The 13,877-nt window shown below is 53.0% G+C and overlaps 1 protein-coding gene across 1 annotated transcript; it reads left to right on the forward strand.

Annotated features, from left to right (window-relative positions):
- Window positions 1-2,083: 2,083 nt before the first annotated feature.
- On the forward strand, window positions 2,084-13,645 carry LOC308356244 (basic leucine zipper transcriptional factor ATF-like 3; the record flags this gene model as incomplete). The annotated part of the gene is given in 4 exon segments (XM_080825081.1): window positions 2,084-2,161; window positions 4,913-4,957; window positions 4,961-5,017; window positions 13,150-13,645. Coding segments are annotated over 4 exon segments (366 nt in total). The 3' UTR covers window positions 13,336-13,645.
- Window positions 13,646-13,877: the final 232 nt, after the last annotated feature.

The following is a 13,877-nucleotide window of genomic DNA, read 5'->3' on the forward strand; positions in this document are numbered from 1 at the left end:
AAATATATTTGAGGAGACACAAGGCCTATGCCTATACGAAGAGTTCTCATGTGCTGGGACATGGATCAACGCTCTGTGGGGAGCGAGGTAGAAGGTACAGCCCCAGAGGACTTCGGGTGTGGTGTGGCTCCGTGGGAACAGGAGATTGGCAATACCCAGAACGTAGGATGGGACAGCACCTAAATGTCCGCTGTGCTTACACCTTACCCTTTCCTTCCTAAGCAGCACTGGAGAACGAAAGCACTTCTGAAAATTCAAGACCACTTGACCCAGAGGTTTTCCTATCTTGCTAGAGTCCTTATGTTTCCAGGAATTGAAGGCTCTCAGCCAATGTACTACAATGAATTTACTGCGTGTGTGTGTGTGTGTGTGTGTGTGTGTGTGTGTGTAGCGCTGTACTAGGAAGGCTGTGTACCTGTGTGGTTTGCAAAAGTAATAGCTCCGGGGCAACGGTGAGTGATGTAGCATGGGAAAAGGATAAACGGAAGATGAGAAAATAAATCGAGGCGGATAACTTAGCGTAGAGATGGCTCCACTGTGTAGCCCTGATGGTATAAGGGTAAGGCACTGTCCCTGAAAAGGGCTACTCCCACCCTCAGTCCTCCCCGCTGCCTTGCACCTCAGCCTTCTGTTGGGTCGCTGGAATCCCCTGATCCCGGAGACAAGATCATCTGCTTATTTCCTGGCTCCAGGCCAGGCAACCAAGTTCACTCAAGCTGCATCTCAAAGCTGTTGCCAGGATATTCAATCCTGGCAGACAGCCAAGTGCACTGGCCTGAGAGCGCCAAGCGCCCGCCCCCATCCCCTGCTGCTACCCATGAGCCTCAACACTTAAGCGACCACAGTGGGAAGGCATGTCCGACCTCCTGGCGCTGGTTCCCACCCGCCCATGTAGGTTCGCCATTATCTTTCTTTCCCGGGGCTCGCAGTAAGCAGACCACAAACCCCAAACCGCTCGTTTTTCTCTTCAGTGGGCCCAAGTACAATACGGCCTGACTTTGTATCTTTCACTGGCAGGCAGGTGGAGGGGAAAGCGCCGATACCTCTACCCTGTCCCCAGCTTGGCATTAAGGCTCCCATTTTAACTTGTGAGCAGAGCACCTGGCGCTTTAACCTAAAGGAAAAAGCATCTGAGGATCAGACCAGGTCTAGAGTGACTTCCACCATGGTAGATTCGCTCTCAGGACGACCTCCTCCTCCCCACCCCATACGGAGGGAATTCACCCTCGGGGCCGCCCCGTCTCGCTCTCCCCCACAGCCCCGCGGCGTCCGTGGAAAGAAGGGCACGTGCCCCCGCAGACAGGCCCTGGGATGCCGCGGCTCTCAGGGTGGGCACTGGGACTCGGCAACGCTGGCTGCCGGCTCCTGGCCTGCGCCTCGCGGGCAGAGGAGCCGCGGGTCGAGGAAGGAGTGAGAATGGAGCCTGGGCGACCGATCGCCCCGAAGAAAGTCCCGAAACACTGACCCCTGCGCTAGGGAAAGGCGGGGCCCTGGGCGCCCAGGAAGATGCCGAGATGGGACCTGGAAACAGCCCCCTTCCCATCCAAGCCACCCACTTGTGTTTCTCAGCCTGAGTTCCCCAAGAGCGTCCGAAGGACCCCAAAGGCTGCGCTGCGTCTTCCTGACCCCTCGGGCCCCAGCGTCCCTTCTCGTGAGTGGGGCTTCGCGTTCCCTCCCAGGTTCCGGAGCCGCCACGTGACTTCCACGAAGCGCAGGGACCCAGCGGAAAGCCGCGACAGGGGTGGGATTAGGGACCCCGAGGTGCGGCGAGAGGGCGGGGAGAGGAGGAAACGGGGCGGGAGTGAGGGGAGGGGCGGGCAGACTCGGGACGCGACAGCGGGCGGGCCAGGGCCAGGGAAGGGAAACCCGGGCAGCGAGGCGGCCGCAGGCGCCAGGAGAGCGGAAAGCCCGGGGTGGGGGGTGGGGGGGGGGATACGGAGGGCGGCAGGTGCGGGGCCGCGAGAATGCGGGTGACCCGAGAGTGCCGACAGGCAGCGCCCCGCGTGCAAGGCGCGGCGGGCCGCGGGGCCGCTCCTCCGCGAGGGGGCGGGGCGGGGCGGGGCGGGGCGGAGGAGCGCCCGGCATGTCCCAAGTGCTCCCGGCGGCCGGCAGCGTCCTGCAGAGGAGCGTCGGGGCGCCTGGGAACCAGCCGCAGCCGCAGGTAGTGGACTAGAGGCTCAGGGAGGCCGGCGGGCGTGCGGGGATGGGAGCGCCGAGGGGCACGAGGAGGTGGGTCTGGGGCTCCGGGGTGGTGAACGCTGAGTGCTGGGGTGAAGGGCGCTGCGGGAGCCAGAGACCGGCAGGAGTGGGGTCGCGGGCAGGAATCCCGCGGGCGCTTCTGCCCGGTGGTCCCCAACTCACGCACAGTGCCCGCTGCCTCCGGAACGGTGACCGGGCTCCTGCGCCCCGGGAAGCGGAGAGGCCGCAGGGCGCAGACGACCGGGCACAGTCCACGCTTCTCCGCGCGTGGGATCCGCGCTGTCCCGGCGTCGCCATCCTCGCGCTGGCGCCCGCTGCCACCCCACCCCCGGCGCGCGTGGCCCTTCGCAGGCGCCAGTGTGTACAGAGGGGAAATTCGGCCCGAAGGGGCAGCTCGTGTCCAGGCACTCCCAACATCTCCCCTCCCAATGGGGAACTCGCGACCCATCAGCCTAAGGGTGCGGGGTGGGGGCCCCGCAGCGGGAGAACTCCAGTCCCTCTGCTGGTGGAAACCCCTTGGCCCGCGTTCAGCCCTCTGTGCTGTCCTTGGCAACATGTACAACTGCCTACTCCGGAAACAGATAAAGTTGCCCGCGGGGATGGCAATCAGAGAACTTCCCACTGGGTTGCTCTGGAGGGAGTCTTCATCATTATGTCCCCCCTCCTCCCCTTCCCAATTCGATGCCTGGCACATAGTATCATCAGGTGATGCTAGAGAGTCACACATTTCTGAGTTTGGACCTTGGTTTAACCACACACAGGTTGAGTGGCCTTGAGCATTTTGCTTAACTTCTTTGAACCTCAATTTCCCCATCTGTAGAATGAATATAGTAATAACCTCTCGAAATTTTTATGACTAATTAAGATATGGTTAATAATTTATGATTATCTTAACACTTGGCTCCCCTCTTTCTGTTTTGATTGAATGTTACTGCTGGGTTCTCAGCTGTGACCATATGGATAGGTGATTACATCCAGGTTAGAGTGTCTTGCTCCCAGAGGACAGGATGCAGGTTGCTTCCTTGGGTCCTATGACTTTTTAATTGTGAACAAAAAGGCATGATTTGGAGACAAGCACTACGGGAGACTCGATAAATGGCAACCTCCACAGGTTACTGTAATAGTAGTAACCTATTACTATATAATAGTAGCCTCCTTAGGTTATTAAGGGCATACCATGTGCTGGGAGCTTTAGGTTAAAATCTCATCTTATCCGTATGCTAGTCCCAAGCATTAGGCTGTTGGAATGATTTATGCAGTCATTACCAATCGGTTGTTCCGGGCATGCATCTTAGTGCCTAAAACAGTGCCTGGCACATGGCAGGTACTCAGTTAATACTTGCTGAGAGAATGAATGACTCACACTTAGGATAAATGAGAAAACTGAACATTCAGAGAATTTAAGCCATTTCCCCCAAGCTGTATTGACAGTAAGAGACAAAACCAGTGGCTATATATTTCTATAGCTAGAGTTCTGTCCTGTAAACCACATTTTGCCCCTGTGGTGTCCTGGTTATGTTAACCAAGACTTCTTTGCCTCTGAAAAGCTACATTTTAACACCTTGTGCCTGTTCCCTTAAGCACTACTTCCAGACCACATCTATTTGTTATATTATTTATAATATGTTATCTGTCTCCTTCTATAGGCTTATATTCTTCTGTATACTGAAAATTCTTTACTCACCAGAGTTGGGGGAGAAGTGTCTCTCCTATTTGGAATACAAAACCAGATAAAATAACTGAAATTACCCATTATCTTATATTATCAATATTTGTTCTCCACTAATGTTAATAACTGAGTAGCTTTCCTGTGTTTGTATCCCACTAACCTCTTGGCTTTTAAACTGTTTAAAGGTAGCATACCACATCCCCGCCCTTTGGTACCTTCTCACAGGGTTCCGGAAAGCAAATACTCTCTACTTCTCCATGTTTTTTCTGTAACTAAAATGTTTTTCATCTTGGTAGATATATATATATATATATATATTTTTTTTTTTTTTTTATCCTGCCTGTTTCAGGATAACTCTTGAAGGATTCAACTAGGTGTGGTTGTATCTCATATAGAGCTGAGAGCTTTCAAGACACATCATGAGTTTGCTTTCTGATTCACTCTGACCTGTGAAAATGTCCATCGAGCATTGTTCAAATGAAGTGTCTGAGATCATTTGGTGTGTTGGTAGAATTGTGTGGTTGCAGTTAGTTGTCAGTGTAAAATGTGCATGCAGTATCAAAAGTACCTGTTTGTTTGTGGCGGGGTAAGGCCTGCCGCACAGCGAGTTCCAGATAGCACATGCCTTCTGCCTTCCCTGTTCTCGGATGCACGTTGACACCGCACCTCTTCCAGGCACACACCCTGTGGGGTAGAAGTTTATGAACGTTGGTTTGGAGTCCAACAGACCTGAGTTCCACTTCCCATTTCCCCACGTCTAGCTGTGATACCTGGAGCAAGTTCCTTAGCCCCTCTGAGTTTCTTATCCTCATCTTTTAAATGGCAGTCTCACCACACATTTCTCAGGGGGGTCATGGAATGAGCAGCTAAACTCAGCCAGGGCACAAGGCTGAACAAGGGGCTAGGGCTGTCCCACCCATGTAGCAACAAGCATTGCCAGGACTGCAAATAAAATGGTGAAGTGATGCTGAGGAAAGGGACAGGGCAGAGGAGGTCGAAGCAAGGCGCCCTGACAGCGCACCTAACCACACATTTCCGCCCCAGAGCCCAGACGATGATGACCGGAAGGTCCGAAGGAGAGAAAAAAACTGAGTTGCTGCTCAGAGAAGTCGGAAAAAGCAGACCCAGAAGGCTGACAAACTCCACGAGGTGAGCCTGTGGTTGGGGCAGAGCCACATTAGGGCCACGGAAAGGAGCTGTGGTGGTGGCCCCAAGGTCACGTCCTGGTCACCACCAATTTGGACACGTACGTCTCATGTCACTGCATCCTTCCAGCCCAGTTTTCCGATCCTTCACGGACATCTTTATCCCTCATCCGCTGGGGGTTCCTCTCTCAAGTTCCTTTCATTATAAATCAGAACAAAACGAAACAAAACCTCCTCTCGATCCCAATTCCTTTTCAAGCCCCATTTGTTTTCTTTCCTTCCTCCCCTCCCTGCTCCTCCCAGAGAGACCTGCTGTCTCCATACGCTCAGTGCCATTTATTTCCCAGTCTTCTGTGCTGGCGTTTCTGCCGCCCCGCCCCACCCAGCACGCACGCACGCACGCACGCATGCACGCACACGCACGCATGCACGTGACCGTACGCAGGCCACGTGCGCGTGCGCACACACATCCTTTCCGCAGAAGCTGCTCCCGCGGGGACCCCTAGTGCCTTGGCACTACCTGATCGGGGACTTCTTTTAGACTCATCGACTGTGACCTTGCTGACCTTGCTGAACATTTCACACCATTGACCTTCCCCCTTTCCTGAGACCTTCTTTCCAGGTCTTCAGCTTCTAAAAGACTGCATTTCCCACTGGACCTTCCTAACCACCTTTCTTCTCCGTTTCTTTGCTACCTTCTCTTCCTCTGTCAGTTCTCTTAAGTTTTGGTGTTGACCAGGCTTTCGGACGCTGCCCTTTCTCCTTCCCACCCTGAGGATACGATCTATTCATCTGTTCTCGCAGCATTAGCTCCCTACGTTGACTACTCCAGGCAAGACCTCAGTTGGAGGCCCCCCGACCCCCTATCTCCAGTGTCTGCTTAGATGTCCTCAGATGGGTGGGCTGCAGGGTGCCTGGATGCAACACGGCTCTGATATGTGTGTTTACCCTGAGACACTCTCTTCTCCTCCTGTCTTCAAGTGAAGTTAGTGGAGCTCACCAGTTTTCTCATCATCCACGTCAGGAACCTGGGATTTACCCTAAACTTTCCCATTTTCCTCTACCCTTATGCATAATCCCACATAATCTCACAGACAGAACATGGGAACTGCCCCATATCAGGCACTGGCCTCAAAGGTATCCAAGTGTCTGTGCAAAGAACTGGTGATAATTCTGAACGCTCATCTTTAGACAAGGTTGGTGTAAATCACTGAGGATTTTAATTTAGCCCTTCCCTGCCTGCTGTCTTGTCACAGCTGGTCTTAGCAAGAGGGGTCTGGGGGCATTGACAACATAGCAGATACCGAGGTATTATGAGGGGAAAAACAATCTCTGAAAAGCCTGTCACGGTAAACTGATAACAGGTTTAGGATATACATACTCCGGGGGAGGCAACCAATGATAGAAATTCACAGTGGGCATAAATTACGAATATCAGACTCTTTCCTGGAAGCAGGAAGGCTGGGCCCTAAAAGGAGATAGGGTCAGAGGAGATCCTTCCCAGCCTGAATTGGTCCTGTAAACTTCCCACAGAGGAGCTGGAATGTCCTTTGTCTCCTTTCTTCTTCCCCCCTTGCGTTTGAAGCAGTCCTGGTTCTAGCCTCATGTTACCAGATTACCCCAGAGGGTAATCTGGTACCCTCTGGTACCAGATTATTCATCTATAGATGAATAGATTGTGGGCCAGTTAGGACATGGCCCTGCGTTCAGACCCTGTGTGCCAGCTGGACAGCCAGGGCCCTTACCCTCAAGAAGCTTCTGGTCCCAGCTAGGTGCATTAATATAAGGAAACACTAGGAGAAACTCAATTGTAAGTCCCAAGTGATTGTGTGTGTGGTGGTGGCTAAATGACGATAAGACCTTCCACAGAGCAAGAGCGGGTAGATTCATTCCACAAATATTTGTTAGCACTACCATGGACAAGGCCTTGATGCTAGGTCACAAAGAGAGGAATAAGATCTCCTTCCTATTTTTGAAAGCATAGGAGTATGTTTTCAGGAAAGTATATTCATTTCTTATGGACTCTGTAATAAATTACGACAAATTTGGTGGCTTAAAACAACACAGATTTATTATCTTACAGTTTTGGAAGTCAGCCATCTGGAATGGGACTCAACGGGGCTAAAATCAAGGTGTCAAGAGGGCTGCATTCTTTCCAGGGGGTCTGGAGAAGAATCCATTTCCTTGTCTTTTCTGGCTTCTAGAAACTTCTGTGTTCCCTGGCTTGTGGTCCTCTCCCATCTTCAAAGCCAGCACTGGCTAATTAAGTCTTTTTCATGCTGCATTACTCTGACACTGTTTCATTGTCACATCTCCTCTGACTCTTGACTTTTTCTTTCACTAAGATCCTTACGATTACATTGGCTCCACCTGCATAATCCAGGATAATCTCCCCCACGTTCAGATTCTTAATCACGTCGGCAAGGTCTTCTTCTTCTTTTTTTTTTTTTTTAACCACATAAGTTCACATATTCACAGGTTCCAGAGGTTGGATGTAGACGTCTTTGGGACATCTTTGGGAGGCCCTTATTCAGCCTACCTCAGAAGGTAGCATAAATCCTACAGGGTCAAAGAAGACGGTTTCTCTCCGTATCTGTCATTGTTGGATTTGATGCCCAAATGAGCCAGGTGCCTGGGAAAGTTAGGGTGGTACATTTACTCCTGCCTGATCCCTCTTAGAACCATGGGGGTCCCCCTTCTGTAGGGTTCCTAGCTTCTTCTGCGGTCTATATGCCATGTCACATGATCAGATATGGCAGGTGCTGTTGTGGGAAATGGGGCTAGTTGATCGGAAACCCATTCCCTCCATGGGAGAAAACTCCCTTCTCTGCTTCTGTAGAGCAGGAAGAGTAGATCCTGCTGACCCATCACCGGCAGATCACCTCATCGAGGCCAGTCTTGTTGAGAAACTCAGTGTCCAGGAGGCCAGGACAGTGGGTCCATTCATATACAGACCCCAAAGCTATAGCCCCCATCTTTACTGTCACTAGCTACATACTACTGTTATTGGTCACAAGGGGCAGTGCGGGAGCAGGTGGCCAGCTCAGGAAAATGGAACTACATCCCAGTCCTGCTGTAGAAGAGGAACGTCATCTCTGGGTGAAAGGGTAGCACATGAATCATAGCTTTGCCGGTAATTCCTTACCTCCTTCCAGGGAGGGCATCCCAGTTATGGGGATCTTTGTTCTGTGGGGCCAACACAGAAAAAAAAAAGTAAATATAGTTTAAAAAAAGGAGTATTTTCTTAAACTTTGAAAAAAAATCTGTATGTTGAGGGTGGAGTGTCTGGTTTAAAAATGTGGTGCAGAATTGTTTTAGTGGCTCCAGGAAGTGAGTTGTGGGCAGAGCACCTAGCACACTGCTCTGGATCATGGCAGAAAAGCCCGTCAGGCCTCCTCGGGCTCCAGGCCCCGTCAAGGATGGGGCACGTGGGAACCAGACACAGTTCTCAGAAACCTCAAACATGGGATCAGTCCCTCTGTCTCAGAGACACTAAAGGGTCCAGAAAGCTGCCACCTGGTAGCCAGGGCCACCGCCACTCCCTGGGGAGCTTCGGCCGTGAGAAGGGCTGTACTCAGTCCTTTCTCCGTCCCATCCTGTGGGGTGACATGGGTGCATCTCTCAGAGGAACTCAAGGTCTTTATTTGCCTTCCTTGAGTACCACGAAGGGGACCATCTGGAGCTTGGTTAGAATCCCCACCCTTCTCTGCTGCCCGCCTCATTCACTCACCTTGAGTCCCCCTTCCCTCCAGCACCCTGAGAAACCTCCTCCAGGAGCAGCTTCTAGAAGCCTCTGGGCTACCTCCCCCGGCTCCTAGTTCTCCACCTCCCCGGAGGGCAGGGCCGGGAGAGCCTGAGCAGGCCCTGCCAGAGGGAGGCTGGGGTCACTCTTCAGTCTGAGTCTTCCCCTCGGGGAGATGGTTGCTGGAAGCCCGAGTGTGGTGCCGAGAAGCTGTTCCTAACGCCTGTGTGTGTCTGCACCTCTGCGCTCACCATGGCTTTTCGAATCATCCTGTCGAGGCACTGACACCTCTCAGGGGGATTTCAGTCCCTGTTCGTCTCTGAACGTTGGGCACACGCCTCAGTCCACGTCCACAAATAAGGACGTGCGTGAACAGTGCAGCTCTGCAGCAGGCAGAACCGTGTCTCAGAAGTGGGTCCGACTGGTTCGAGCCAGGCAGCCCCAGGTGAAGACTGAGAAAGAACGTTGAGTCAGAAAAGGAAGGCAGGGATGCCATCCTCAGGAACCCCAAATGTCACCAACTGACAGATGTCTTGGGCAATTCGGTTGTGGTCTGTGTTGTCACGGCTTCTTCAGCTGTTGCCTGTTCTAAGAGAATGCTTCGAGTCGTCCCCCCTTGGTTCAGAAACTGATGATGACACCCATTTGTACAGCCCTCCCTGATGACACAATTTGTCTGCTGGGAAGGTCAGGGTGGGGCTAGGGAATAGGCTTTATTGTAAAATCCTGAGCACTCACAGCCCTTTACTGCTGGTAACCACCACGGGGAAATTTGGGGCCAGGCACTGCCAAGTGAAAGCAGAATTACTTCCTTGCTCAAGGGCTGCAGTTGACCTTGAAGTCAGGTTCCAAGCCTGCACGACCTTGGAAAAGTCATGGTGGCTCTCAGAGTTTCGCTTTCTTCGCTTGTGAAATGGGGTCTGTGTGTGGCTGTGCCCTTCTGATGGCCTTTTCCAAACCTCATTTCCTTTCTGCCTTCACTGTCACCTCTGGCCCCGGGACCCACATTAGCTCATTTGCCAGTTTTTCGTCCTGGACCCTGGATACCCCCAGACAGTCCCTCGGTCCCCAGCCAACCTCCCTTAGACGCCCAGACCAGGTTTTCTTGAATTCGACACTGTTGACATTTGGGGCCAGCTAATTCCCTGTTGGGGTCGGGGGGGCCTCTGCGCACTGTAAGATTTTTTTTACGTTTGTGAAGTCGGGTACCTTCTCCTCGGTGTGAAGTGGGTCTTACTCCCCCTTCACCCCCATTTCCTCTCACCTCCTCTCCACTCGCCCCAGCTCCTCCTTTTATTATTTATTTTAAAAGATTTTTATTTATTTGACAGAGATCACAAGTAGGCAGAGAGGCAGGCAGAGAGAGAGGGAGAAGCCGGCTCCCTGCTGAGCAGAGAGCCCGATGCGGGGCTCGATCCCAGGACCCTGGGATCATGACCTGAGCCGAAGGCAGAGGCTTAACCCACGGAGCCACCCGGGTGCCCCTCCTCCTTTTATTTTGTTGTTTGGTCTCACCAGAAGATCTTGACTTCTTCTCTCCTTTTTATTCCCTCGGCTCCATGAAAGTCCCTTAGCAGGTTGATGAGTAAAAGTCAAATCGCAGAAGAGAAAGTCCCCACAGAGAAGGCAAATGGGGGACCTTGATGGGCTGGGGTTTGGGGGAAGCAGTGTTACTTCAGGAAGACATTAGGCAGCGTGGCCCCTCCTGGCTTCCAGAGATAAGGCTCGGGAGCGCGGGGCATCCTGCCACAAAACTCAACCAGCAAACAAGCTACTACAGAAATGGGATATTCTGCCACAGCAAAGACTTTCCTGTTTTTTGGAATCTAGTTAAAATGTTTGCTCATCGGAACCATTCACATCTATTCTCCATTTTACTGGGAGGTGAGGAGCACGTCTAATTTGTGTGTGTGTGTGTGTGTGTGTGTGTGTGTCTAGTTGTGTGTGTGTGTACGTGCGTGTGTGCATGTGTGTGTATACACACGCTCCACAGAGCTGCAGCCCGTCGTCCTGCGGCTGCAGGCAGCCTTCCCGAGATGACTGTCTTCCCATCCACCGCCTCCCCTGGCCCATGGAGGGCTTGTTGCCACATTGTAGATGGAACTCGGGCTCTAGGACTCGAGCTTCTGAGAGGCCCGAGGAAAGCGTGAGGAGTGGGGCCGGCAGCAGGGCTGAAGGCGGAAGGGGGCCCATGGGCTAATGAAGCCGGCCTGACCTGGGACAGCCTGCGGGGCGGGGGTGGAGCATATTCCAGACCACCCTGAGGGCCTGCCTAGGGAAGGCTCAGACGGCCTCTGTGTGCAGCACCTCTGGTGCCTAGAGGTGGGGAGGGAAGGAAGCCAGTGCGAGAAGGAGGCAGAGGAGTCACTGGGCGGTGGCCCATCAGGCGCAGCTATAGGAGAGGGTAGCAGAGGCTCCTAGGAGCTATACATTTCTGATCTTTGGGAAGCGATCCTATTTAGTATAAGTAAGATTGAATGTGATATGAGATTGACTAGAACACATGATGAGGGTTGTGGTTCCATGAGGTGCTGTGATCCGGGAAGCCTTCCTGGAGGTGGTGGCCTTGAGCTGGGCTCACACAGGAATGGAGGAACGTACTCCTGTGGAAGAGAACAGCATTAGCAAAGGGCCAGAGTTGAGAATTTGCATGTGCTTTAGGGGCCTGTAAAAAGATCAGACTTTTTTAGTGTTATTTTTGAAAATTTACTAGTAAGAGAAAAGATGTGGTGGATAATAATAAGGTAGGGTCCCCACGTCAGGAAAAGCACGGTAAACAACATTGCAGCATGATTTAAATACGGTTGGGCACCTGGGTGGCTCAGTCCTTAAGCCTCTGCTTTCAGCTCAGGTCATGATCTCAGGGTCCTGGGATCCAGCCCCCTGTTGTCACGCTCTCTGCTCAGCAGGGAGTCTGCTTCCTCCCCCCTCTCTCTCTGCCTGCTTCTGCCTCTCTGCCTACTTGTGATTTCTGTCTATCAAATAGGTAAATAAAATCCTTAAAAAAGAATATTTAAATAAGGTTCTCATCTTCGAGATGATTTCTATCTGCCATTGGCCAAGTACTGTAGAACTTACCAGTGACTCGGAGGAAGAGAAGGAAGACCTAACTATCAAGTTAATGGACAGCTTATAGCTGTGTAGTATCGTGATCCGTGAGCTGACCCGTTACGATTCAGAAAGACTTTGCTAGGCTGGAAGACGCCCAAGTGACCGCAGTGAAAGTCAGAAGAAGTGGATGTAGAGCCCACCCTTAATCTTCAGAACATCAGTCATCGTCCAAATATAGACAGAGAAGCAGCAGAGGCAGACGGAGCTTGCACTTCTCTGCAAGCTCAGGGAGAGTCCCCAGGGTGAGGTGGCTGCAGGCCTGTGTCCGTCCCCGGGGCAGGCCACCCCCGTGCATCTCCCTGTGCATGGTCACGCCATCCCCAGAATCACTCTGGGAATGACTCTTTGCCAGATAGATCCTGGCAGGTGAGAGTGTGTGTTGGGATGACCCCCAGGAGGACAGAAGGACCAGAAGTCCTAAAACCCAAGGAGCTCAGGAGACCTGAGACAGTTGAGCTTAGGGAATACCTAAGGGGAAGTGGTATGGGGCTGCCTCCTAATATTACAAGAACTGCGATGTTGAAAAAGTATTGAATTTACTCTGTGTGGTTCCATAAGGTGGAACCAAGCCCAATGGATGGGTGTGAAGGAGCGAGAGCTTTTGTGTCAGTGCAAAGAGGAGCTTTCTAATAGAGCAGCTCAGAAAAGGCAGGGACTGTCCTTTGAAGAAAAGAGTGCCCAGCCCAAGTTGGATGTCTGGTTTCTACATTGTGTGGGTTGGGCTGAGGGGTATCTATGAGCCCCTCCAGGTGTAAGCCTCTGCCAACTCCGCTATCGTGGAAACTTCAGAGGTGAGAGCTGGGGGCGGAGCCAAGGCAAGGGATACTTTCCTTCATTTACTCATGCGGTCAGCAGAGGTGTATTGTGTTTCAGGCACTGTTCCAGGAGCTGGGCCCACAGCGGTGACCCCAACAGAGATCTTCACAGAGCTGCTCAGCAGTTGGGGGAGGGGAGGCAGTCTGCACAGGGCCACAAGGTCAACTTCAGGAGTGACGGAACGTTCTCTTGATGCACGTTGACCCTTACCAAAGCTCACTGCACGAGACCCGTAAAACAGGTGTATTCTGTTTGAGGTAAATGGTATCTCAGTCAGGCCGGTTCAAAAAGCGCAGCCTGCCCTCTTGGACCTTTCATCCTGGTGGCGGGAGAGAAACAGGAAGCCAACAAAGAGGAGCGGTGAAGGGGGCTCGGCTCCGGAGGGAGCTGTCCCGGGGAGGAGGCCGGCCTCCCGGCAGGGAATGGGGCTGCAGCGACCACGTCACCCACCCCGTGTCTCTGTGCAGGAGTATGAGTGCTTGGAGCAGGAGAACGCTGTGCTGCGGCGAGAGATCGGGAAGCTGACAGAGGAGCTAAAGCACCTGAGCGAGGCGCTGAAGGAGCACGAGAAGATGTGCCCGCTGCTGCTGTGCCCCGTGAACTTTGTGCCGGTGCCCCGGCCAGACCCGGTGGCTGGCTGCCTGCCCCGATGAAGCCCGCGGCTCGTCCTCCTCTGCCGACGGAGGAGCCTTGGTCTTTTTCACACCTGGTGGGGGAAGGGTTCCCTCCGTGTCTGTGTCCAGGGGGACCGGTGGCCAGGTCACCTCCTCGGAGCTCCTGGCCGTGTCCTCAGCACACAGCTTCCGCAGGACGCTCCCGAGGGCGCCTCTCGGAGCCCTGAGTGGATCCGGGCCTGGAGGCCACCCTCGGGAGTCCCCTCAGTCCACTCTGGCAGCTAGTAGTTTCCATGTTGTGCAGAACTATTTCCTCCAGAATTTGGAGAATAAAGGTGGTTATGATCTCTCCTTTGGCCACGTTCTTGGAATTTAGACAGACAGGATGTTTCCTAGTCCTGCAGAGGTGGACGCCTTCTGTCTCCTCAGGCTGTTTTGTGGCTCCTGGGTCTTGCTTCCCCGTCCTGGTCATCGTCCCCGTGGTCATAACTGGGCTTGATGCGGGAGGCACCTTTGGGGGCCTGGAGAGCAAAGGCTGATGGGAATTCTTGCCACCGCAGCTGGGTCTCGAAGGGGTAGTC

Source organism: Martes martes (genome assembly GCF_963455335.1).
Source record: "Martes martes genome assembly, chromosome: 15".
NCBI lineage: Eukaryota > Metazoa > Chordata > Mammalia > Carnivora > Mustelidae > Martes > Martes martes.